The sequence below is a fragment of the Aptenodytes forsteri genome, unplaced genomic scaffold, assembly GCF_000699145.1.
Source record: "Aptenodytes forsteri isolate BGI_AS27 unplaced genomic scaffold, ASM69914v1 Scaffold870, whole genome shotgun sequence".
Classification (NCBI taxonomy): domain Eukaryota; kingdom Metazoa; phylum Chordata; class Aves; order Sphenisciformes; family Spheniscidae; genus Aptenodytes; species Aptenodytes forsteri.
Window position 1 is genome coordinate 29,731 of NW_008795708.1, and position 27,739 is coordinate 57,469.

At 36.5% G+C, this 27,739-nt stretch overlaps 1 protein-coding gene across 2 annotated transcripts; it reads right to left on the minus strand.

Annotated features, from left to right (window-relative positions):
- HDAC11 (histone deacetylase 11) lies at positions 1-27,739 on the minus strand. Of its 2 annotated transcripts, none has more exons than XM_009283283.2 (9): positions 27,597-27,739; positions 24,380-24,480; positions 18,442-18,558; positions 13,325-13,367; positions 11,664-11,740; positions 9,821-9,883; positions 7,600-7,696; positions 4,112-4,290; positions 1-673 (listed from the first exon to the last, which is right to left on the minus strand). In XM_009283283.2, exons 1-9 carry the CDS (start codon positions 27,661-27,663, stop codon positions 431-433), a joined length of 987 nt encoding a protein of 328 aa, XP_009281558.1. In that variant the 5' UTR covers positions 27,664-27,739; the 3' UTR covers positions 1-430. The 2 variants fall into 2 exon arrangements, with proteins under 2 accessions (XP_009281558.1, XP_009281559.1); XM_009283284.2 differs by having other exon boundaries at positions 4,229-4,290; positions 27,597-27,719.

A 27,739-nucleotide genomic window follows, 5' to 3' on the forward strand; every position in this document is an offset into this window, starting at 1 on the left:
TAAAATGCAGTATCTAAAAAATAAAAAAAAATACCAGTAGGTTTAGTCCATATTTCTCTCACCGCAGTCTGAACTGCATCACCTGAAATAGGTCTGGGACAGTCTTTGGATACCAACTGCATGGTTCTTTCAACATAATAAGACTACCCATAACGATAAGAGAAGCAATTAAAGCTTTCTACAGTAATATTATAAACTGAAAGACAGTACCCTTGAGTATATGTCTCAATTAGCTTAAAAGGATTTGTTGCCTTTGCTCAAGATAGCTTCAGAAGTTAGACACAGTTATTCTGTGACTGCATATTCTCTCTACTGTGTTACTTTACAGTCAAGTTGAGTCTTTTTAAAATACGTTATATTAACCCTGATAATGATGTGGAGACTTCCTGCTCCTAAACCAGGAAGTCGTTTCCTAAAATTTATTAACTTGTCATTGCAGTGACAAGTTGGTTAAGTCTTTAGCAGTCTCTCTAATCATCTGTTCTACCTTGGGATTTTCAGCTCCACTGGTCACTAGCTCCTTGTCAATAAGCCCCAAGTTGTGCAAATTGAGGATGGAATCGGCAATAATCCGCGCTGTCCTCTTCTGGTAGCCTCCAGACGTCACCATCAGGATTGGGATTCTGCGGCTTCTGGCAGCCTTGAACACGACTTCATCTCTCTTCACAATTCCCTGCAAGTTTACAACAGTTACCAAAAAAAAAACAAAAGAAAAAAAAAAAAAGGAGACATGATACGAATATGATTTTAGTTCTCGCCTATGGTTCATGGATTTATAGTATTGGATGCTTGATAATTGACTAAGCCCTACATTTTACAATACGAATAAAAAAAAAAAACATTTAAAAGTCCCATTAGCAGGTTTTCATGCATAATCATTTAAAAAAAAAAAAAAAGGAAAAACAGCAAATCAAAAATCCTTGATTTCGATTTAGAGGACACAACAGATAAAAGTCTTCAGTAGAAATTCCTAGAAGAATTCCTGCTCAAAGGCCATAAAGTCTAAACTGACTACAAAGTTTAGAAATGTTCACCCTATTTTACAGGTGAGGAATTGAGACGAAGAAAGATTGTCTGAATTCAAAGTGTTTTAGTTTGTGCTCAACTTGCATAGCACCCTCTGACAAAAGTTTAGCAACTTGATCAAGATTTCACAAACCTACAGAAGAACCAAAAATTCAAATCAAATTTTACACGTTCACAATCACTAGCTGAATTATAAGCTTCCAGTTTCTTTAGTAAAAGCTAATCCTAAAGGAATCCATGGCTGAAGAATGTAAATAATGGTAAATCCATAGAAAGGAAAATAAATTCTAAATAACCTCTTTCTAATAGAGAAGGGTATGGAACTAAAAACTAACAGAGATCGCTGACCAAGAGGTACGGTACTGTCATTGAACCCATACAACAGAAGACTTCAAGTCTCTTGGGTTTCAAATAAGCACACATGTAGGGAAAGACAGAATTCAGAAATAAGCGAGAACAGAGTTAAAATCTACTTTTGTGGGAAAAATAAAAGCAGAGGGTTCCAGGAGATACATAGAAGGAATAAATAATCCATTGCAACTCCTCAAACAAAGAGAACAACAACATAATAGACAACAGCTAACAATGGACAGCTCAAAATTTAAATAATGACAAAAGCTGGAGACAGGGAAAGGGATTAAAATGCAATCAAATACAAAAAATTAAGGAAGCAGGAGCAAAAGTGTTACAACAAAATGAATATGGACTACTCAGACTGGTTAGAGGAAGACTGTAAATACATCAAGAAATATTACCCTGCCGTTAAAAAAAATTAGACCACAAACAAATGGTAAAGGGAAAGAATAAAATTGAAATGTAGCTGACAAAATGTTTTGTAAAACCATACAACAATAATGGGTTTTGTATAGTTTGACACAGCCCTGTAAAAGAACAATGGGAGTAAGGAATAATAACTGAAAAATAAGACAAAGGAAACTGAAGAATTGTATTAGGAACAGACCCTTAAAGGAAGTAACAGAATTACAGAATGAGCTGTACGTCCCCTGGGAACCATCGCTGGATGCAGCAAACATTATACCACACAAGAACTGGAAGCAGTCACTATTCATAGGCGCCTAACCACCTCATCCCTGCTCCAGCATCTCTAGTGGCTGAGCCTGGAAGAACTGAGGGGAAAACACATGGGCTTATTCCAGCATTTGCGTGTTACCAAGAAAGAAAATATATCAAGTGAAAATGACAGCCTGACACAGTTCCCACTTACAAACAAAGATAAGAGGGACTTACCAGCTACACCTCAAGTTTTCTGGCTATAGCCTCAAGCGACAAGAAACTATCACACATAGCACTCTGAGGAGGCATAATTTTGAGTAGAATTAACACTGTAGCAAGATTTTAAAATATGAATGACATCTACAACTGTAGGACTGAAGACTGGACTAATGAACCTTGAAGAGATGAATTATCCAGGCTCAATGCCTTCAGTTTCAGCATTTCCAGTAGCCTGGGATTTCAAGCTTGGTGAAACGCGCCATTCACACCTAAGCCAACAAGATCAGAGAGACAAGAAACCCGGCCCTCAATTCAGAAAACAAAGACTTGAGCTACAGAAACCTTTTCTCCATCAGGCACCTGAGACTCTGGTTGCGCAGAGAAATGGCACTCTGCTTTTCATCTCTACTTGTGACCAGAAGAATCATTTCACCTTTCTTTCTCCATCTCTACCTTTTGTCTCTTTCCCTACACAGCACCCACAAGCTACAGCAACTCATTTTTCTTGGCAATTAACATTGCTCCTTCTCAAATGGCAGAAAAAATTTTGAAAAGGCACATCTTCAAGTATTCTCCATCTATCAGTAGCTTCCATTTCTCTTGGCGGCCACTGCTTTCCAAAAAGTTCTGCTCCACCAAATGAGATCTTACACCTCAGGTCATATCCTCGCCAAGGTCAAAACCAAACAAGTCCAAGCCCCTCAGCTCTTCCTTTTTCCTTAGGGACTTTTACACAGCCATGGAAACAAAACATGGAGATTCAGAGTGGATCTCAAGTCGTTCCACCTTGGGTCCATTGAGGACTTTGCAGGCAGTCAGAAAGCAACGAAGCGGCTGCTCAGTGACAGAGACAATAAGAATGAGGAAATACATAAGGAAGCCAATAAAACCCAGCATGGAACTAGAGCTCTGTGCAAAAGGAAGCATTTGAGAACTAAAGAATGAAAACTGAACAGATCAAGTGATGGCTCGATTAGAAGGGAATCCAAGAGCTCACAAATCAAGAAAGCACTTTTCTATATTGAACTGGTGGACACTAAAAGAGAACCAAATGTGAAAACAGGAGAGACACAGAACCAAGGAGCTGTCAGAGAAGGAATCATTAAAAAAAAAAATATGGAGGAAATACGAGATCTGTAAATTTTTATTGTGAGAAAAGCAGACTCATTATGTCTTGAAGGTGAAGACTTCTATGAAGCTATACAGAATAAATCAAAATTTAGATCTGGTACCAAACTGGGGAGAGAGAAGGCAAACTGAACTGAAAAAGGGTAATGATATTTGTATAGAAAAGAATGAGGAAAGGGAAAAAAAAAATCTGTTCATTTGCTAAGAATTCACAGACAGGCTGCACAAAATTGCTAGAACTGGAAGATACCAGAAGAGCAGTTTAAAACAGCTCAAGTGCTACAGAGGAAATTAAGTGCAAGATACATACTGGGGGCAGGTGACAAAATAAATACATCGCAAAATGGGTTATGTGAGGGTAAAAGAAACAAAGAAAGAACAAACCAAACAGGAAAAATAGGAGTCAGGTGAAGTGTGAAAACATATGCCTCTCTGGCTACTGTCTGGACGTTCAAAATCAGTGTATTTTAGAAAGAAGACAACTGATACTGGAACAGGCACCTGAAGAACAAAAATACTTAGTCAGGAAGAGACAACAAAAAAAACATATGGTGAAAGAGCAACGGAGATATATCTATACATATCTATAACAGGAAAATGCTCCGGTTTAGTGTAAAGTATGCACCTTACCTTCATCTAACAAACGGCCACAAGTCACTCTCAGGACTGCCTTCAGTATCTAGTGAGGAGTGAAAGTCTGTAGGTATTTTAGTATTATACAAACCTGAGGCGAAATAGCAAGTCCTCCCAATGGATCACCATCCAGAATATCAGTCCCAGCATTATAAACAATGATGTCAGGTTTTAATTCATTTAATGCTCCTTCCACGTGAGTATGTACCTTCTGAAGATATTCTGCATCATCTGTACCCCACTCTAATTCCACCTTGCGTTTTATGGCACCTAAAAAAAAAGTTTCGATGTTACTCAATAAAGCAAGCATTGCTTTGAAAGAAAATGCAAGAATTAGGGAAGCAAGAGAAAAAGATAACATTTCTGGAAATTTTGTAAATACATTGCATTTTCACAGAACCTTGAATTAAAGAAAATTACTCAACTACTTGTTTTCCCAGCAAATAATTCCACCTTGCGTTTTATGGCACCTAAAAAAAAAGTTTCGATGTTACTCAATAAAGCAAGCATTGCTTTGAAAGAAAATGCAAGAATTAGGGAAGCAAGAGAAAAAGATAACATTTCTGGAAATTTTGTAAATACATTGCATTTTCACAGAACCTTGAATTAAAGAAAATTACTCAACTACTTGTTTTCCCAGCAAATGTAAGCACAATGACCTTGAAAAAATTCCATTGAAGAGAGAAAGTTAGATGCAGGGAAAAAGAAAAAAAAAAAAAAAGAGACACAAGTGGAAAATGTTATTGAAAAGCAGCTGATCTACATGTCCATTTACTAATCAGCAGAGAAATCATAAAGAAAATTATTAACTTAAAAGTAACCTAAATAAAGCATAAGGGAAAGAAAACACTACATTGCCATTGCAGAGGAAACAGTTGGGGGAAAACACAAGATAAATATCACTAAGAAATTAAGATGTTTTATTTTTATCACAACACTCAAAACTTAACAGCAAGGGATCATGAATTTATGTGAACTGCTTTATGAATGTATAACAAGATTCAGCTTTGCCCCAAGCATTTTCAATTTAATGTTCTTACCCTGTAATCCTACCAGAAGAGCAAATATCTATTCTTAATTTAAATCAAATTATTTCTAATGCTTCTAATAAGCAGAAGCAGTGGAAGAGGAGGGTTGAGAAAGTAGAGGAAAGAAACCCAAGGCTACGCAGCCTAGTTTTGGGTGCTTTTACAGAGTTATGTGTAACTCTAAATGTGAATTAATCAAATCTATGTCAGAGGTGTTTCAAGGTATGACTTCCACCTCACCATACCCTAATGCCTTGAATTAAATGACTTGAGTCTTAAATCGTAAGTGTGGATTCAGCACCCACCAAGTGTGCATGAATGCATTCAACACAGAACGATGCTTATTCTCGTGATTGCTGGGTAGGGTTTCTTTCTGCTTTCCTTCCTTGTTCAACATTAGTGAAGCATTCTTTTTCTTTCCTTTATTTTATTGCATCAACATTAGTTTCAAAGATTTCTTTTTCTTTACGATATTTTTCCTGAATTCTTTTCTTATTGTTATATGAATGTTCATATAAGTCTGCACAGCTGTGCTCTTCTGAACAGCACTTAGAGCCTCTTCAGGGTAAAGAATCCACTAGCTGGATAGAGCTTTAGAGGAAGAGGTAAACACATTAGCATGGGGAACAAGTAAGTATTGTTCTGATGAAATCATTAATAAGTTGAGACGATCGTGAATAAGATTCCATGCCTCTGCAGGTCTCTTGTCTTCATCTCCACCACAAAACACAGAATTACAGTGATTAGTTATTACCCAGATCAGGGACTACTGATGGTCACAGTGATGGATCTGTAGGTTAGAATGAACACAGCTTTTGCGTTTGATAGCCTTTTGTCCATCTCTTGCTAATTAATGAATACTTCTACAGCTTTGAAAACCGTAAAATGACACTCAGACCAACAGCAACGCTTTTTTTAAGGCCTGAACTTTGAGTTTCAGCTGTCAACTTTTTATGAAAAAGTGAAACTAGTCCTTTTCCCCATCCATCTTCTCCTTTCTCTTCCTAAAGTTCTGTGTAATTCCAAACTACTTTCCCTTAGGGACTCAATATGCTTATGACTAAGCATTAGTCAATGTTAGCTAGTCCTTTTTTTTTTTTCTTCTTAATGAAGTGCATGGGGGAAAAAAAAAATGTACAGAAGAGACTCCTGTAATAAAACATGGAGAAAATGAGTAGGAAGTCCAGGGAGACACTGATCAGTTAGAGTTTACCCTAAGGGTTCAAACTCTCAGGTTCAAGCCTCCACCTCCCTTGAAAAAGACGCCCCCTCTGATCTCATCTTCGTCCTGTCTCCTGGTAGGTGACCATTTAAAGGATTTAGCCACTGAACTTCTAATTTAGACATCCTTACGCAAACTACAAGGAACTACATATTCACACACCTTTGGCCACAGCCTTCTGCACCTCATGCTTCATCTGTAGGAAGGGAATGCTAGTATTCCCAGCTTCACAGGAGAGGGGCGAGTTCAGTATTTCAGATTTGCTAACAACTCTGTTTTGTCTTAATACATCTGTTCAAAATGTTGCCATTTGATATATGAATAAAGGGATGCTTTTCTTGGGGGGGGGATCAAATCTTCATTTGCTTGCAATTTGTCTGCTTACAGACATGATACGCTTTAAATGGTCATTTTTTAGTTTAATACCTTGAAATATATATACTACAACTTTCAAAATCTTTACTAGTTAAAAAACAGAAATACAATGCACTGCACCTAATTCTTGCCAAGAATCCAGATTAAGTAGGCTTTTCAGAATGACAGCGTCACTGAAGAAATTGAACAGCAGAAGAACATCTCCCCCAGTAAACTATGATTCAGTTAACAAATTAAGCCTGTAAAAATGACAGTGTAACAGAATCAAAGATCAAATAAACTTTGGACTTCTGCATTCCGATTTAACCATTATCAAAACCCCACTAATTAATTGTGACAGGTCACCAGACACAATAGGCACATCACAGTAGGGGTAAACAAGCAACAACAAAAAAATCAAGCACCAGCTGTTAACATTTGCATGACTGCCTTTTGCTTCCCAGCTTGTTTCACATTCAGATGCATCTTGTTTTCTAGATGCTTATAAAACAAGTTCTACTGGAAAGACAACACCTAAATATGTTATAATTTATAACTTTCAAAAGAACATGAAACCTTTTTACACAGTATTAGCTAATCCTTAGTGAATTCTTTTATAAATTCAGTGTAAAGGAAAGATTAAGTTCTAACGGTTATCTTTGAATCAAAAGGATTATTTAATTCACTGTTCTAAGCGTGGCATGAGCTTTTGAATGGACTGCTAACAAAGTCCACATAATACCACACCTCGCATTCCAGAAATTCATTCCAGAAGTGAGGGAAAACACTACAGCGCTAACACTATTGTGATTATCACAGTGATCATTAAAATCGTATGTTCAGTGTGAAATGGAAAAAAAAAAACCAAAACCCTAGTCATCATTGTTGCAAGGAAGCTTATTAGTAAATGAAGAAGCTACTTAACAACACAGTAGGTCTTTTAATTTTTGGAATATGAATTTCAATTATACTTACGTTTAGCAAATCCATCCCCTGGATAAATATATCTATTGTACACATCCATAATATATACCCGATGATCATCCATAAAGTCCCTCTCATGGCCGTTTCCCTGAAGGAAATTTACAGTTAGCTATTCCTAGCATACGAACACAGAATTAAATAATCTGCAAATTCTAGAGTCATTAGAACTACAAAGATCTAATATTTAAAACTCCTGTGTCATTCTCTTATTTATAGTCTTGAAGTTTATTTTGAGGCGTAGTTTGGGGGGCTTTGACAGTATCAGTCTGAGACTGCAGGTATTTTCAAAATCAACATACTTATATCTCTGTGTAGGTAATTATCATAGATCTCATTGCACATATAAGAAAAAATAAACAAAAATTAGAAGCTAATTGTCTTCAGCAGCATCACAAAAGCAACTGTGACCACCATATAGATCTCTCATCTTCCAATTGTGCAAAAAAAAAAAAAAAGTCACTTTCAACTGCTGCAGGGATACTCATATTCTTATACAAGGATTAATAAATAAATAAAACAGACTACAGCTCTTCTGATAATTCAAGCCTTGGTGAGGTAAGTAATCCCTGGAGAAACTACAAACACTAAAGACCCAACAGTTTAATATATTGTTTAACATCAGGAATTCCCTACAAAAACATTGTATTGGGTGTAAAGACGGATGCTCAAGAGAAAACTCAGATTCTGAATATTTCCCCCTCCCCCATTTCTGAATTTAAATAGTATTCTTTTGGCTCTCATTTAGACTTCTCCACTAGTACAAAAATCATCTTTTCACAGCAATCACTAAGATAATTTTGTTGTAATCAGTGTATCATACAGGACCCCAGCCCTTACCCCCAACAGAATTTCATTTAAACTACAGAAACAGACATTTCCACAGATATATCTTCTGTAATTCAGTTACATAATTTATGTCCCTGGAAGCTATATTTCTGCTACAACTTCCCCTCCTGGAAACAACAAAAGGAAAAAAAAAAAAAAAAAGGAAAGAAAGAGTCACTGCGCTAAAGCTAGTCTATGTGTGTGAAAAAGGGAATGGGAAGCACCAGAATTGTATTTCTTTATGCTAAAAAATGGCAACTCCTACTTATTTCTTCAGCATCTTTGGTCCACAAATAAACAGTTCATGAACAGAAATCTAGGAATATGACAGCCTCTGGGTGAACCATTTTCTTATGAAAGGTAAAACTCGCCAATGCACCAAGAATTGGAACACTTACAAGCTGAGAATATCTGCATACTTAAAAAGGATCTGCTGAGCTACTACTTCACACACCTCTCATTCCCCAGAGAAAGGAAACAAAGGGGTGATTTAGTGTGCAGACTGATATTACCACCATGATACCTGAAAAATCAAAATACATTCCAAGAAGTTTTTAAAAAACGAAACAAAAACCACCCCAAAAAAGCACAAAAAAAATCCACACCCTGACAGATGGCTGAAGAGAATCATGAACATAACATCTTTCTGTTGCATAATCTATGTCCTTATTTCATGCTAATTTTAGGATGCCTTAACTTGCAGATAAGAGAAATGATAGAAGATGGAAAACTTGCAGCCATTAGGCTTCCTCACTGCCATGGAGCTACATAAAAATGGTTTATTTACACATAATAAATTATCTTCAATGTTTCAGATTGGACATAATTTTGGTGCATTAACTGCTTTTCTAAAAATACGATTTCCTTCCTTTCAGGAATTATTTTGGAAATCCTACCAAAGTTGAGATTTGTTCTCAGTACCCACAGTAAATGACTTTACCAGGTGAAGACTAATGTAGTCTTTACTTCATTACCCTGAAGCCAGGCTTTCCACTAACACACTGAAGGTCAAATTCATCCCCTGCAAAGGTTGCTGCAGTGATCACACATGCTGATCTAACTGTAATTCTGTTTTAAGAGATTCTTGTTTCTTCTAGGATATTGACCTACTCTGGAGACTGTTATGCCTCAGGATGCAACTCAAAAATATTTTTACATCCAGCCACATGATGGAGCTACAACTCAGTTTAATTCTATTAAACTGGCTTAACAGCCTTTTGGACCATAAAGTAATTAAACAACTACTGTTCACAGTTTCCATCATCTATGATTAGCTTTGTATTCTGTGAGTTGACAGTTTATACTACTATTAGAAAAAATGGTATTTATCACACACTTGTATTTCGAGCAATGCATCTGCAGCACTGAATACAGGTAAGCTACTCACCTGATGAGCATCCAGATCAATAATTGTGGCTTTAGACACCCCTTGTACTCTTTCAAATAAGAACTAGATATATAAGCAAAGAAAAAGATGGAGAAAGTTATGAAGTTAGGTGACATTAAACTGGAGGCTTGAAGCTTGCACAGCATATTACTGTTCTGATCTGAATGTAGCGCGTGTCTATTCATTTCATTCACCAAATAAACGGCTAAATGATTCTAACATATTTAATTACAAAAGCTCTAGTTATTTCACAAAAAAAGATCATTTTTCTGATTATACAATTTAAAAACCTATAGATTTCCACCAGATGAAATGCATGAAACATGCATTTCATAGTCATCTCTGCAGGTATCTGCCTACCTGTAGAGAAAGTTGGTGGAGAGAGGGAAGAAAGATTTCTACTCATCTCCTCTTTCTCCCACAAAGTACCAGACACAACACAGGATCAAGAACGTGTCCTTCTACAGCATCCCACTGTAAATTGTAAATTCCCACTTGTAAAGCGGACTCTGCAAACAAGGCATAAGCCCAACGGCACTGAATAACGCAATGGAGCCCAGGGCAATACACCCTGTTATAGTAACACTGGCTCTACACAGGTGTAGCTGGTACATCTCTGCATCCCACACCAGCCAGACCGAAAAGGACAGGTCCAACTAGGGATTATAAAGCTGATTGTGGCATTGATGCTGTCAGAGGCTGGAGTGGAACCAGCGACAGCACGGAGAAAGCAACAGCAACAACTGTGGGTTGGGACAGGGTGAAGCAAGAGCTGCACTGGCCCCAAAACATTGAGGAGCTAACTTCATGAGACACAAACGATAGCACAAGTGAGGCTTATCAGCAGGAAGGGAAAAACAGTCCACTGTGATGACATCCAACTGTATAAGCATAAAATCCACCATTTAGGAAAAGCTGCTGTAGGGACTGTATGCATTAAAGCCACTTCTAGTAACAGAATTCATTTCTTATTCTACGTCTGTGAAGAAAAATAGATTTTTCAATTCTTTGAGTCTTAACTTTGACAAATTACTATCTTTAATATAGACATGGTAAAACCCAAAGATTTTGTACAAACTGTCACCCGTTATAATTTCTCAATCTCTATTTTAATGACAGGGAAAATAGAACACTGTGGATTACTTTTCTGCAAATTACCATGTACAGAAATTAAGATGTTATGTCATATAGTGTGCTGCAATCATGAGAGCTTTTTTATGTTTGATTAATGATACTTCATAAATATTCTAGTATACAAATATACCATAGTACATTTGATAAAAATAAGCCCTAACTGCAGAAGGCTCTTGCTTCAGCCTTTTAACAGCTAAGTACCAAATGTATTCATTCACATTCAGTGATTATTTTGGAGACATTCACTTTTTTTTTCCATGAATTTGAACCACTCTGAGCACTGCATAGTGCAGCTTGATTCAGAGAGAGCATTTCTGTCTCTGCATTCGTCCTGATTGTAACCACTGAAACTAATGTGGAATTTTCAGGTTCAACTGCAAGGCTACGATAATTATCACTGAGGATATTAAAAGTCAATCTGGTTTGATTTCGAGTGTTTTTTTGCAAGAAGACATTATTAATGCAATTGTAGTGGTTCATATTTACATTCATAATTCTGACCCCTGCAACTCTTCCCTTCCACTTAACAATACTGCATATGCGTTATGTTCTGCAGCATCAACTACCACACCATTTTCCTATTCCTACCTATCCATGGATGGCTTTATTTTCTCCTATTAAGACGTAAATTAGCTCTTATGAATTTATGTGGATTTTTTTTTCCATTTGCACAAATAGTAGAAAACACTGGTTTAAGAGTAATTCTTACCTTTATAGCCAGTGTGATATCAGCATATGCACAAAATCCTCCACCTTTGTCACTTGAACAGTGATGAAAACCACCCCCTAAACATAAAAATGTTGAAGAGGTGAAAAGCTAGATACTATGGAACATAGATGGTCTTTGCAAAGAGACAGAGATCACTTACACATCAGGCACTTTTTTTCCTTTAGCGAATACCACGCCTAGAGCTGTTAAACCCTTACCTAGCAACACAAAACATCTCATAGGGTTTCTGTATGTATCTTATGTGTGGCCTACTAGACCATCAGGCAAAGGATCTGCAGATGCCCAGCTTAAAGGGAATCGTCCCTTTCATCTAGCACCACCCTAAGAACTGAGAAATGGACCTACGTAACAAATGATGCCTCCATGACAAAGCATACCGCTTTGAAAGTTCAGCTCCCCCAGGCATGCTGGAGTTGCATAATTAACATTATGGGGCAGGTGGAAAGGACATGTGGAAACTTCTTTTCTACCCTGAACACCGGGTCAAAAAAAATACCAAACTAAGAACTATGGAGTTATTATTTGCACACGCCATTGTCTTTTGCAAACACTCAGACCAGAAGAAACACAGCCACACACACTCTTCACATGAAAAAAGTACTTAGACCTCCCCCTCCCAGAACATATTTTTATGTAATAAACCAGAACTTTTTACTGAGAAACCCATTACAAATATCTAAGCAAGAAACTTAACAAGCTCACTTTACATATCAGTAAATATGACAGGCTTTTGGGTTTGTTTGTAATGTCTATTTAATTTTTAATATTGGATATTCACCTTGTAGAAGATGTGTTTATGAAATAATGGAAAAATCCCAGAATTGATGAGCTCTATGAAAACGACAAGCTAAGTCTTACATGACACAAAATATTGCTTCAATAGTTTACTGGTTTTGCATTGCTATTTGCTATGAGCAGAAGTGCTGATTTATGTTCGCTATATTCTTCATAATTTGTTCAAGTCTTTTTCAGGAAAAACTGCACAGCCAAAAATAGACACTAACTGGTACAGCCCTGCTCTCCAGCGTATCAACCAATCCCTTGATCTGGTACAATGTATAAATTAGCTGATGATAAGATCTATGAAAATTATTTTATAATTTAATGAAAACAAAGATTTTATTGAAATATTTATTCATGAATTTGAACCACTCTGAGCACTGTATAGTGCAGCTTGATTCAGAGAGAGCATTTCTGTCTCTGCATTCGTCTTGATTGTAACCACTGAAACTAATGTGGAATTTTCAGGTTCAACTGCAAGGCCAGGATAATTATCATTGAGGATATTAAAAGTCAACCTGGTTTTACATTTACTCCAAACATTTTTCCTTAATTTTTTTCACACTATTTCAATCCAAACACATTTCCTTATATATATCATATCATATCTTTATCCAGTTATCTTTTTTACTTTCCAAAAAATATTTTATTTAATTATAAAACTGCAATAAGGGTGATAGCGGATGAGAAAACAAATCCGGTAGTTTTTCCATTTCCTTTCCTTTAGAGTCGATTTTAGTTAAACACAATCCAGTCACTTTCTGCTATTATAAACAGAATACACATCATGCTAAATGAAAATACTGTGATTTTAAACACACTATTTCAAGTATCATTCAATGTACTACATTTGTACTCACCCACATTGATTGCCCAGCCTCTATCAACAGCAAGTTTTCCTGCCTTAAGAAAATTACAGTGAGAACTTCATGAATGAACGAAGCAACCATTTAACACTGTCTGCTTCCACCCAAATGCAACTCTCGGCATTCGGACATGCCCATTGAATTTTCAGATATTTTACCACCGCAGGTCATTCTGACTCAGATCTCTGAATGTGAACCATACAAAACTATCCTCAGCATAATTAGTTGAGAAAGTATTTGATATCTCATCTGTATTTCATTCTCTGGCAGTTGAACGGATGTAAAACTAACTGCACTTTGCAGAGACGAACAACGACCCCTAGCAGACAAATGAAAAAGGGAAAGTACAAGTGTTGATAAGAGTAAAAAATGAGCAAGAATCTCATAATATCCTTCCTGTTCATGTAAAAATAGGAGGAATGTAAGCTCAAAATCTTGAAAATACAGATTAACATAGCTTCAGCTGGGGGTGGGGACAGAAAAATGCTACAGTATGAAGTGTCCTGTGACTTCTTTTATTTTTTAAATAACATGCATAGTATAGAATATTACCAATCTTTTTCCCTCCGATACAGAAAAACTGCTTGTATCTCTCCTTTGAACTCAAATGACATTCAGGGAAGGGAAAGTATTGACACAGCAGAGATGCACAAGGCTTAAATGATGGAATTTTCATTGAAAAACCTGACTTATTTTAGCCAGGAAGAGTCAAGCAAGTGTTTAACTGCAGTATTCCTTAAGTGTTACGTTAAAAAAAGAAGATATTACTAGCTAGAATTAAAAAAAAAAAAAAAAAGAAAAAACAGATATTCATTTCCATAAGCATGGAAAGAACATATTACGCATCATATAATGAAAGGAAGTTTGCACAGTTAAGAATTCTTCATCACCAATATTTATATTTGAGCAGTTCTAATTTAGTATTAAGAAAACTACTGGGAAGGTAAACATCCTGTTATGAACGTGCTAACTTAACACAAATTAGATCTTGAGAAAAGATTACAGTTTCTGAACTGTAAAATCCATTAAGACACAGGGAAAGCACAGTATCTGTGATTTAGCGTACTTCCTAGGGATTCCTCACTAAAAACCAATCTTCCCATATTGCTAAAAAAAAAAAAATCATTAAAAAGTACAGAAACTCAACAGGAATTTTTATGATAAACAGGACCATCAGGAATAGCAGAAGATTGTACTTCTGACTTGTGCTGTACAAATTTTATTGTCTGATGAAGCAAAACTGCTTTTAAAGTACATACCTATTTCCCCATAATGAAAACTAAAAAAGGTAAAAGTAACAGCATATGGCATCAAGATCAATCCAAAAGCGACCAGTGATGTCATCTGTATTTCAGAAGGCATGATACAAAGACAGAATAGGTAACTAGCAGCACTCTCTTCTGCGTGACCACATTTATAGCTAGTGAACACACAATTATGAATTAAAGATAACACAAGCGCAATGAAAAACATCACAAAACTATAGAAAAGAATTGACTAGTTAGAACCAAGTTGAAATAGATTTCACACACGCGTACTGTCAAGACCCTGAAGAAATATCAAAGGTAGAATATTAGGAAACTCTAGACTCTTCCCAATTATTTTTCTCTTCTACCATTTCCTTCATTCCTCATAACTATTGTACAGAAAGACAGCGTGGCCATAGTAAGAGAAGACTCTGCATGTTCCTATTCAGACAGGACTTTGCAGACCAAAAACCCTCATCTCAATAAACACTACTGACTGTAGTCAGAAATACGGCACAGAAGAGAGAACTGAGCAGGAGTCTGAAGTGATGCTGAAGGACTAAATGGAGACAGAATGGAGCTACTTCTTTGTCTGTGAGTGACAACCAAAAAATTTTAAGCACCTTGAGCTACATGAACCACATGAAACCAGAATTCTCTCTACTACTACCCAGTCTATAACATCAGGGTTTTTTTTTTTTAAAAAAAAAAAAGTCAAACTACTCCCAAACTTCCCAGCAGTCCATTGAAAGCAAGATGACTACACAGATAGCACCACACTGGTTTTGCTGTTATCTCCAGCTCCTGCTGGTAAATTGCTAGGAGAAAGTGTTCCAGGTGGTTTATGTAGGTTTGTATTAGGGAGATGCACTGTGTTCCACTTCTATCATCTCCGCTTTTGCCAGCTAACACCTACTAAAGGAGGTAGCACTTTTTGTTATCTAACCTCTTACCATAATCCAGTAAGTCTAAAGATTTATCCAGAACCTAGCATGTTCTTTCCAAACTCTTATACTTAAATTGTCCTTAAAGGTTGGTTTAACTTTTTCAGCAGTTTATCTGGGTTTCTCATGCTTATGCAGACCTTTAGGCTTCAACAAAAGCATCAGACATTGCTACACCGTACAAACACTTACGTATTTCCTTACCTCACTATTCTCTGACTTTAAATAACATACACATCCAAGGAGACAGAGCAACACAAGAGAATTAAAGTAGAATTAGGAAATGGGATTTAAGAGGTGAGAACAACAATAGTTGGAGAAACAGAGTCCAAGGTGAGCAAGACACATACAACTTTTATAAAATAAAAGAAAGCCATTTCCCGTTCACAAGCCTGAATTAATAAAACCCCATTAATTAAAACCAGACTCGGCAACCTGCAAGGATACTTAAACATGGTAAGTGTCACAGGACTCGCTGTTGTCCTAAGGATTGAGGAAGAAACCCCTGGCCATTTTTATTTAACAGCTCAGAGCAATAAGCAGCAGTTGACTCACTTCACACAGACAACTTCAGCATCAAGGAGGTGACTTTTTGATCTTTCCCTCTATTATCCCCATGTTCAAAAACTTACTGGAAATCTTCCTTTGCTACTAATCATAATGCTATGATTACAACTCTCACCTTTTCCTCCAATCATAAACAAGATTTTTCTGAACACATGCATACATATGTCGACACATTTTTCAACTACTCGAGTACTTCACAGCATCATGAAGAGCTACATTACGTAAACACTACATTCCCCATTGTAAATAATAAAATGCACCAGCTTGCAACACAGCTCAAACATGATGATATACTCAAACTTTTTGAAGAGCTCCAGATTTTTAAATATCTGACCAGTGTTTTGGATATTAAAAAGGGAGTTAAGATGACATGCTTAGAAGAATTAAATCGCACTGTTAGAAGATGTTTCTGAATCTTAACAGTAGATATTTAAGTCCAGTCACAAGTTGTCCTGTCCATTCTATTCCTTTCTCCACTACCTTTTGGTAACAAAAAGCAAGAACTGGCAGAGAGTTAGTTTTACATACACACTTGCAAATCCAGCAGCTGCATGGGACACAGATTTAACAAGAGTACTAAAATACTGAAAGAAACTGCCATTTTTTTCCAATAAAGAATCAGGCATTGAGTAGTTCTATCATTAAAAAAGTAAATACAACAGAAGAGCAGGATATTTCATCTTGCCTTAGTATCTGATAACAACTGGCTCTCTACTTTCATTTCACATAGTAAAACCCAAGAGGGTTGAAACTTAATAGTGCCCAGATCCACTTATACACACAAATGATAGCAGCAACAGTTAATCTCATGTCAGCCCCACAAAATTAAAGAAAACTTGGAGAACTGCTTCACCAAACTTTTGGGCTCACTCACATCATTCTCATAGGTCAGACTCAAACAGATTCAACCTTTTTCATTGTTTCTGAAAACCGTACTGCACTGCCTTTTATGCGCTATAGAAAAAGCTCTTTATATTATTTATGTCTTTAATGAATTCTTGATACATTCACGAAGGTAAGCATTTAAAAATAAGAAACCTTGAACCCAGTGCAGATTACTAAGTACCTACATGTCTGTTGACAGAAATGGGAATCTACCTATTAGCCTATTTCTGAAAATAATGCCTTTACTTTGTCATTCGTTTATGGCTTCCCAGTCTCCCTCACCTTTAATATCTAGTAGTTGCAATAAATCGTATTCTCATATCTGGCACAGACGTACTCTGAAAGGTTTGCCAACCCACAGAATAGTGTTCTTCAGTAACTGGCTTCAAATAGATATAGAAAAAGCAATATGGGCTTCTACCCTTTTCACATGCACCCACTGTAACAGCTACCTTCAGGAAGAGTAGCTGAAACGCAGCAAAGATCTATTTGTACCATAGTATTAATGATTTCAGATAGGATTCTTTGTCTTCCATTTCTGTAACTGTTACAGCTCAGTGCCTGCGAAGAGAGATCGGGACTGTTACCATCTTCTCCCAGCACCATGCTGTATAGTTTCTGAACTCTAGCTCCAATATGACAAGGAATGGTAAAAAGGGCAGAAAAGGTTCCATCAGTTACTGGTTTACAATTATGAAGTCATCTTTCCCTCAATACATGGTTTAAATAACTCATTCTTGGCTCCAGCTATTAACTGTTTTCTTTCCTCCTACTGCCTCAACATCTCTAATAGCAATTCTCAGGCAAAATTAAATGTCTGGCGACACTTATGCAGCTCTTCTGACCAGAGCACTCATTTAACTAATTAGAAAACAATTCTGTTAAGGTGAAACAGGCTACATCTCACTTGAGTTCAGCTGAGCTGCTTTTGTAGTATTTACAATAGAAAAAGTAGATAAACTAACTCTAATCATTAAAATGAGCAAGGTGATATGATTTTTCAATTTAAACACTTACCTAGTCTCAAGAGCAACCAAACCATGCATCTCTTCCCACACAGTACCAAGGCCATTTGGTAAATACGTGCTTTAAAAATAGCTTCTATATTATCAATTTTGAAACCTCCCATTCCTAGAATTTGCCTGTGTCTGAACGCTGTTCAAGCCTAATTCAGTTTCTATATTTGCCATAAGTCCTGCCATATCTGTCATTGCTTGCCCAGGTTGCCCCTTACTGTCTCTTCCGCTTCTGCAAATTACAGACCATAAAATCAGGTATGTCCTTCACATTGGTAGTTGCTAACAAGCGCCAAACTTTGCTCATGTTTAGGACTGTACGCTAACTCACTTCCCTCGACAGGCCCCCAGGGCTCAAGCCTTTGAGTTATACAAAATATTACAGCTCACAGGTTTATAGTGTTTTGATCAACAAGTTTAAATACAATAAAAGTGAATCAAGAGCACCTTACCATTATTGTTCCTCCTGTCTGGGTTCGTAGAGGTTTCAAAACTTTTCTCTGAACAACGAAATTGGGAAGAAAGGCAACTGGTGGAATTTCTGTGATTGTAGCCACAACAAATGACCACTACAAGGGGGAAAAAAAGTTCCAATTAATGTATCCTGTCTTAATGATGACATTTGGATCTCTCATCAGTTGCTATTTACTGAAAAGGAGCTCACAGGTCCTTCGCAAGATTTCTAATATCTTTAGGTGGAGATGACCACAACAGTCCTTATTAGTAACCTCCAAATAGGTTCGTCCTCAAGTTGTTAACTATGAGAATCACCACTTTCAATCACCACCACTAGGTTTTTCAGATTTTAGTATCAAATGGTAATAAATCAGCAATTTTTCAGCAAGCTAGTATTTCAGAAAATCTAATATCCCTGGGATTGGAAGGAAGAATTGTAAAATGTCCTTCAGCAGTATTAATAGCAAGCTACGCTTGATATATTGTTCAAACCTAAAATATCTTTTCCCGTGTCAAGTCAAAAGGATACACCAAGGAGAAAGCAAAAACAAACAGACAACTCAACTAAGAAATTCAAATACTTAAGTGAACACACAGTGCAAATTTTAACATGGAGAACTGATTAAAATTTATTTAGCATATTAAACACTTCTGGAAAATGTTTCAAGGAAACGTTTTGTTAAAAAGTCATATCATCAAGAATACAATTTGAAGGTTAGAACACAAAATATTTGCAATATGTAAATGCTTTTTTACAAACACATATAGATTACTTCAAACAACTTCTACTAACATTGTTACCAGCGATAACACTTCTAAATATATTTCGAAGTGTATGTCACAAGCAAGAATATACCGCTTCATCCAATACTGAAACATTCAGGTACCAAGAATTACGAATTTGACACCTTGTACAAAGCTTCTAATAGCTCCTATTTTTTCAACATTAGGAAATTTAACTAGATTCAGTACATTCGTTGCCCGATTACTGTTAGCTGTCCGTTTACAAATGATAGGATGTACAAGTGGTCAATTTTAATCGAAGACAATCACATGCCAATTTCAGGGTCATATTGAAAAAAACTTAAGCTACTTTAGCCTCCCAGTTATCAATGTTTCAACTATGAAGTACTATTGGGTGGGGTGGAGGGGTGGCATTACTCATAACATTCTTAAGTACTAACTGTATTTTGTCAACAGTTAATTTTAAGCTCTTACTGCTTCTATATTTCTAAGACATTATTCTGTTACCATACCAGCAGCTCTCCATCATTAGCAAAGTGCTTTAATTATTTTGTAATGCAGTCAATCATGATAAAGTCCTTTTGCAAGATATTTTAGCTTTTAAACAAGCATAATATAAAAAACTAGATTCAATCCTGTTCCAAAATGGAATTGAAAAGGTCACATTTGGATAAAATAAATTTTGATCTCAAATGTGAACAATGATCACAAAATTTCAGAAAGTTTTAACACAGTTTAAAAAAAAAAGTGTTAATCTCAACAGGAAGAAGTGGGCGCAATAAAGACTCAAATCAACACATACGCTGCTGCAGGTTTTTAAGTGAATGCAAGAAATCCAGACATGGTACGAGTAAAGAGTAAGCAAAGCTTTCTGTTTGCAGCTGAGGACATTTACAGAACAGTGCCAAGCCCAAAGACATTCACTGCTTCAGACTTAGTCCTTTACTGTGTTTATGTAATTCCTAACATACGGGGAAAAAGTCATTTGGCTGTGAGGAAAGTCTTGGGGTTCAAAAATGCAGCTATCGACTACTGAAAATGCTTCTCAAAAAACACCACTATAATAATTGAGAATTATATTGCCTCAAACCGTGGACAGTTTTGCGCTTTTTTTTTTTCTTCAGTGTTTTTTTGTTTTCCAGTATTTCCTGCAAGAAATTCTCAGGACACCTATGTACTCAGGACACCTATGTATATACTCGGAAAAAAAAAAATCAAAAGGAAATGGTTTTTTATATATATATGTATACTTTTTCATGTTGTAAAAATAAAAAATTATTTTGAATAGATGAGGACTACATTAATTATGTTTTCCAGGCTGTCAGTTGGCTTCCATAACACAAGTCTTCACACATATTAGTTTCCTTTGATAGAGAACAAACCCTTCGAATTTTTTTTTTTTTAAATCGCTATTTTTTGCATTCAAATTGCATATATCAGAATAACATGAGTTACTATTTCTTTTGGTAGATACTTGCTCTCACTCAGCCACCATCAATTTACTGATAATCTAATAGAGTTTTGTAGACATGTAATTATGTAACTTAACAGAAATTAAAACTTGGTCTGGATTCAGGGAAGAGTAATAATCGTATATAAACACTATTCAATAACATGCCTTCACTTATTCTTTTCAGTTATCAACTCCATTTAACTCTTTATTTGTATTGCTAATATCATATGATTTTTAAAATTATTTACCTTCCTGTGGTTTGGATAAATAATTCAATGTATGAATTTAAGTTTCAATTTTTAAAAAATTTCACTCCATTTTCTTAAAAGGAGCAAAGAAGTCAGGTTAACCCTTAACCAGGTATATTCTCCTTTAACACATGCCTCCTACCAAATTAGCTACAAGGCAGTATCATTAAATGTGGCTAAGTGTAACACTATACCAAGATGTTACAGCCAAAAAACCCCCCAAAACAAAATGAAACAAACAAAAAAACCCCCCCGCGACTTCAAGAGCTCTTAATTTTCCTTGCTTAGGCCCAAACTCTAGAATAACATATACATTTAATGAGGATATTCTTGCATGACTTTACTTATAAAGCGTTATTACTATTAACTTTAATTAACTATAAAAACTCTTCTTAGTAAGGTTAAATGACTTTGCAAATTATTTCAAATTATTAGTGTTCAAGGACTAAAAGTCAAACTGAAAAACTAACATTAGGAAGATAAAGCTAAAGTAGTTGCTTTTATGCTGATACATCCTGGATTAATACAAACAGCACACTGATGATCAAAACCAACTTTTGATGTTCTGCCTTTTATGTTATGCATTCATTGCATTCCAGCATTTTAAAATAGCCAACAACACGTCAAATTTAAAAAAAATATGCAATTTTGTTCTTTAATATCTAAATTTAAACCAAATGCTACCTCATCCTTTTCTTTAAGGGGTCTAATAGTTACCTGAGCTGCAAAGAATGCCCTACAGCATTTGCACAGCAGTGTGAATACTGAAACCTGCTAGACCTTGTTCCCCGAGACTTGAGTATTCGTGTTCAGTGCTCTCTCCAAGCATGTTCAAATATCATTACTATTAAAATAACATTTTTGTGTATTCCTACAGACCTTTACCTAACACATTAACATTTACATGAAAATTTAGGTGAAGAGGATCAGATTCATTTATCTGCTCTCATGACTTTTTAAATGAACATTTTACAGCAAACCACCACTAGCCTTCATAAATTTTTCACCAATGAAGTTTGAAAAAATTGAGCAAGGAAAAAGCACAATCTAGGAAGCAAACGGAGACAACAGATGACAGCACAAGAACAGCATGAACTGAGGAACTGGACAGGGGAATTAAGTACTTCTGCAGGTGCCCATTTTATCCAAACCAAAACCACACATTTTCAGTTGCCGAGCCGCCTGTGGTCACTAACACAATGCACACAGCCCAAGATGCACCCTGCGCTGTTTTATCTGAACACCTCAAACAGCCAGAAGTATCACAGGCTGAACCGATTATTTTATGAGCCTGCTTCTACTGCCTTCATTCCCGAGAGTCCTACCTCCTTCCCCAGGCACACTGCCCATGCCACCATGCGACAGAGAGACAGGTACCTCTGGTCTCTTGGCAGATGCACTCACGTGACCGGCAAGGGTCAAAGCACACAAGCACCTGAGCACCAGAAAACACTCCCTATAATCAAATCAATCCACTTTTCACTAGGCATAAAAATTTACATTTCTAATAAAATGATTAACTTTTTATTTTTAAACCTACATAATTTGCAAATATATAAAATAGAATAAAATTTATAAGTTCAGCTGATCAATTACCTGTTTCAGATCACTTTCAGAAAAGCACATCTTGTGTTCCACTGACACACAAGCATTATCCTCATAATTTGCATTTCAGTATTCACTCATATGTGTTATCATAGAACCTCTCATGGATAAAAATCGTTCAAGTGAAAGACTCATATGGTCTGAAACTAGCTTTAAGCTCATTGCCTACCTCCTTCCAAAATTTCAGAATGCTAATATGCAGGAAATTCATTATTTTACATAACACTAGGAAAAGGCAATAAGTGGAAAAGTACTGCAAGCAAATTATGCAAAATTCAGTCATTACCTTAGAGACCCAAATTCTTCAAAGGAATAACTGAGGGGGAATCACCTCAATTCAAAAGGCCAAATTTTCTTGTAAGGACTAGTCATGCTACCTAAAGCAGGGAAACAGGGAGACCCTTCCTTCCAACACAGAACTGATTTCCAGTACTGTTTGACCTACTTTGTGCGTACCATTTTGTTTCTCCTCAACCAACCACCAGCCAGCTTCTTCAGCTGCTGCTAAGATACCAACCACCACCTCCTCTTGCAAGTGTATGGAATTTCCGAACAAATTCATGCCCAAATTTTAAATTAAGAATACTCAAATGATCCATTATTTTAAGAGACCTAGGCATTCTCAGAAACGCAAGCACCTTTGTAGTCTTCAGAGCTGATCTAACATAAAACTATGCCATTTATTGGTAGATCTGTATTTGTTTGGATTTAAAAAAAAATGGCACAGCAGACTTTGGATAAGGCAATACAGATGATACCCAGGGCCTTTTCACGTCTAGCCACGTTATTTTTCATTTGCAACTAAGCACTTTTATCTTCGCTGCTTGGCAGGAATTTGCTGGCATGACCAATACAACATCTTCCAGCTTCTACAGTTGCAGGAAATATTCTCTCAAGAAAAGGGGAATGAGAGATACGCAGTTAATCACATCTGAATGCACACGACAGTACTGGTCTTGAGCACCAAGACACAAGTTATACAGACAATTCCCTGTGAAGCCATCCTGTAGGTACTAAAAGTATTATTATAGTATTCCAAACTGAGCTATGCACATTACACCCTGCTTCAAAGAAGTGATTCAGTAAAAAGAGGTGGGTGGTTCTATGGAATTAAAAGCTCAATATCAAGAATAGCTGCAATAAGATCAAATCTAACGATGTATGAAATTGCATGTAACGTTATAGCACAGAATGAAGAAGCGTAAGAGAACTCAGAAAAGGAGTAAGAGTGAAAAAAGTTCACACAAATAATAGGTCCCTTACACAGAAAAATACAACATTCCAGAAATAGTAATACAAGGACTCTTTCACAGTGGAAGGGCAAAGATGACTCAAAATAACTTCTTTTGAATTACGAAATGGAAGATTATTTCTAATACAAATCCCTTCTCTGCCCTCCAAGTAAAGAGTTGCAAAATAAAAGCAATGTCACCTGTGCTCATAAAGCAATCCTTGCATTAAAAAACATCCAATAAAGTACTCCATTTTAGTGCTCTCCAATGTATTTTCAATTTCAGAACCATATTTTACTAGAGTAAATTAAAACTTACACTTCTGAAGACTAAAACCCTGGTACTAAAGAGAATATCATTTGCATCTCAAAGATTAAAATTTTCCTTATGTTCATCTAACTTTGCTGAAATATCATTTCAGGTCACCTATATAACATGGTATACCCTCTTTCCACTCCACCCCTCTATAGTGTGAATTGCCTACTATTTCTATGTTTTTCTTTCAGTATTCTCAATGACAATGTTGAATTAAAAATATACCATTCTATAATCTGTAAAAGTTGATTCTATAACAAATCTAGTAGGGTATCTGTTGCCTTTGACACTAATTCTAGACAGTTTGCTTGAAAAAACACATTAATAAGTACAGCACCTTTAATTTATTAAGGTAGCGCCTTGTGTGAACAACCAAGAGATCTTCATCAGTAGCTTCCCGTGCCTGTACAATCAAGTCATCTGCAATTAGTTTTTCTTCTGAAACAGGAGAGAAATAACAATTGGCATTGTATACCATCATGCAACTTCCCATATTCCACCCTGCCAAAGAACCTACTTTGAACTTAATGTAATAACTTCATCTGTAATGTAAATCACTGAAACAACTTTTGTCTACTCAGTGTTTACAAATTTTCCAAATAAATACCCCCTATACACGTAAACTATTAAGTTAGTGCATATATGATAAATATTGTTTACAGAAAGTTTTCAGTGTGTAATCATGGTAGCTTCTTTAAACTAAAAGAAAAGACAGGTAGTGACAGAGGATGGACAGACAAAAGAATCCTTACAGTCTAGGGCTTGATACACTGGGGAAGTCTTGGTGCTCATACCATCAAATATTCACCACTCTTTAACATGCTTTAAAAAATTCCACATTTGATACTAGTATTTAATTCCCTAAATCAGAGGAGAATTAAAAAATCAAAATTCTAAACAAAATAACTGCTTGGATGTTCATGGAAGCAAACGCTTACACTTAATCAGGATATTTCTGTCACACCCCACCTCCATTTAATTTCAAGAAATACCAATGACCTGCTATTAATTCTTCCCCTTAGAGACCAAAAGAGAGTTTATTTAAAAACCTAGTTTTATAAGAGCAAGTACAAAATATCTCTCCAATATTCAATAATGTGATCAAAGAGAATACATTCAAATGCATTCATCTGGATATGCTTGCCAGAAAGTTCAAGTTAGGGTCAACTAAAAAAGCCAAGCAGTGCAGAAAGACAATGTTGCTTTGCATATGATCACTACAAACAACAAATACAAGGCACCATGCTGATCTTCCCAGACAAATTCTGCTATTTAATTGCTGCACGGCTGCAGCCTTCTAAGACTGCACCTTTTCTCCAATTTTATACTTGGAGGAGGAAGAAAACAACTCACAAATGTGAGAGATTTTGTTCTGAAGTGTTATGCAAGAACTGCACCTGCAACAATATTTGTTTTGTCAAGCTTATGTTTCTCCTGACGGAGGCTGGAGAAATATTTCATTCATTCATTGGTGTCAGACAGAAAGCCGAACTGCTAACAGTTTCATTCCTGAGGAAGGAGAAGGTAAGCGTAGAAAGATTTTCACTGGTGATTTTCTAGATGACAGGTAACAGCATAGGTCAGCTGTTGCCAGGAGTTGCTACGGAGCCAGAGAAAACCAGGAGCGCCCTGGGGTATCCTGTGGCTTCTTTCTGCTTTACAAAGCAAGGAGAGCAAAACGATTGGGAAAACTAATTTTCTGTGAAAGACAGAGTAAAGAGTGGGCACTTCACACAGAAAAGAGCTAGAGGAAAAGACTTTACATAGAGAAGGAGCAGAAAGGCAAAGGTTTTGATTAATTAAGAAAATTATCATGGAACCCAGGACTTAATTATTTAAGGTTGTTAAAGGGAAGATCCAAAACTCAGCTACTAAATGGAGTGTTAGAATTCGTTTAACCTTGGTTAAATGAATACAAGGCCGCCTAAAGTTGGAAGGGCAATACTTAACTGCAGAAGACCATCAGTTGAAGGAGTCATTAGGACCACGTAAATGCAAGAGGGCTGGCTCTTGGACAACCTTTGTCTTGGCAAGAAAAAAAGCCTTTTTTTTTTTTTTTAAACTTGATGACCAAGTTTAAACTTTAGATGAAGAGATGCCAAGATTTTATAGGCCCTGATCCTAACCTTGGTTCTTACATTTGTATTTCCTTAATGTATTTCTGCCTATATCTTCCAATTTGTTCAAACAGCAATAATGAGCACCACCACAAAAAGTTCTGCCTGTCATCAGAGGCATCTCAAAGCTCTTCCCAAACGTTATCAGAGTAATACTATGCGGTTGATAAAGAATGGACTTGTACAAGCTGCACTTATCTTTCAGCCTGAAAAGCGCCATTTGCCAGTAGACTGTCTGCAGTCTAAGTTGAACAACTAAGTTACACCCTGCAGCAAGCCAGTCATTAACACCTGTAGTTTCACAAGCCACAAGGAATGCCCCAGTTCTTGTTACACCAGGTGTAAAGCAATGGAAGCACAAGGCTCTAGGAAGCTAGACACAGTACTCCCAAACTGCGATTCAGGTCTTGCAAGCCAAACCATTTGTAAGCTTGCAGCTAACATAGGAAGGATTTTCCATTCATTGCTACAAAACTGAAGTCTGTGTTCTGTTTTAGATCCAGGCTTGGTCCTTAAAAGAAAGAAGAAACTGGAACTGCAAGCGGCACCTATCCTCAAGAGGAAACTTGAAGGAAATCTTGTTCTTAATACATTAATCTAGAACTGCAAGTGTTTGAATCATTAAAAATCTGTTCAGTATCAAAACACGGCATGTCCACAAGGCTCCAGCGTTCTGCACCTAACTTGGGCTAGGCTGAAAGTCAAGATTCTGGTGCTCACTGCAGAGGTGGAAACAGTTCTCAAATATCCCACATGAACATTTGTTGTAAAGGCCAAGCAAAGAAATTCTGCTCACTTCATGCTTTCATGCAAATTGCAAAGACCAGAAATATTTTACGATGGTCTAAGACATTCCTATGCTCATGATTCTCCTTACTCCTTTTTACTCACAGTCTTGTAACGGTCTGGGCCAGACTGAAATGGACCAAGCTAGTTACCCTGACTAGTATTATTCACACCTCAGGGGAGAGCAAACCATTTAATGAGCTTGAATTTTCAATCACATTTCACGAGTTTCACTCTACACAGACACCATGACTGAGCCGAAACCAAAATTGTGGGTTTACTTAGTGGAGTGGGCTAGAACATACATTTTCAAAAGACTGTGAAACAAACCTTTGTTTTGAAAAGCCCTAGCGTAGGATGTTTGCTCTAACATTACAATTTCATCTTTTAAATATTTCATAGGCAAGATCTTCAACAACACGTAACACATGACATCCAACTCACCTCAGAAAGCCTACAATCAATTTAACTTGCTAAGATTTAAGTACTCCAAATATGATTAAAGAACATAGCTTAAATCTACACAATGAGCAATGACGATGTACAGTCACTATTATATTAGCAATTATTAACATAAGACTGCACTAACTACATAATTTCTATTAGCTTTTGTGCAAATGTTGGTCTAAGAGGTACGTTCTGTTATTTTACCTTTCAAGAAATTGATTACTTTTCCCCATTTCCCTGCATCGAATGGATGCAGTTTCTCAAGTCCCATGAATGTGATGTTATACTCTGGAGAATATATGATAGGCCAGCATGCTGATGGAGCGTCCTCATACAAATCACTTCTG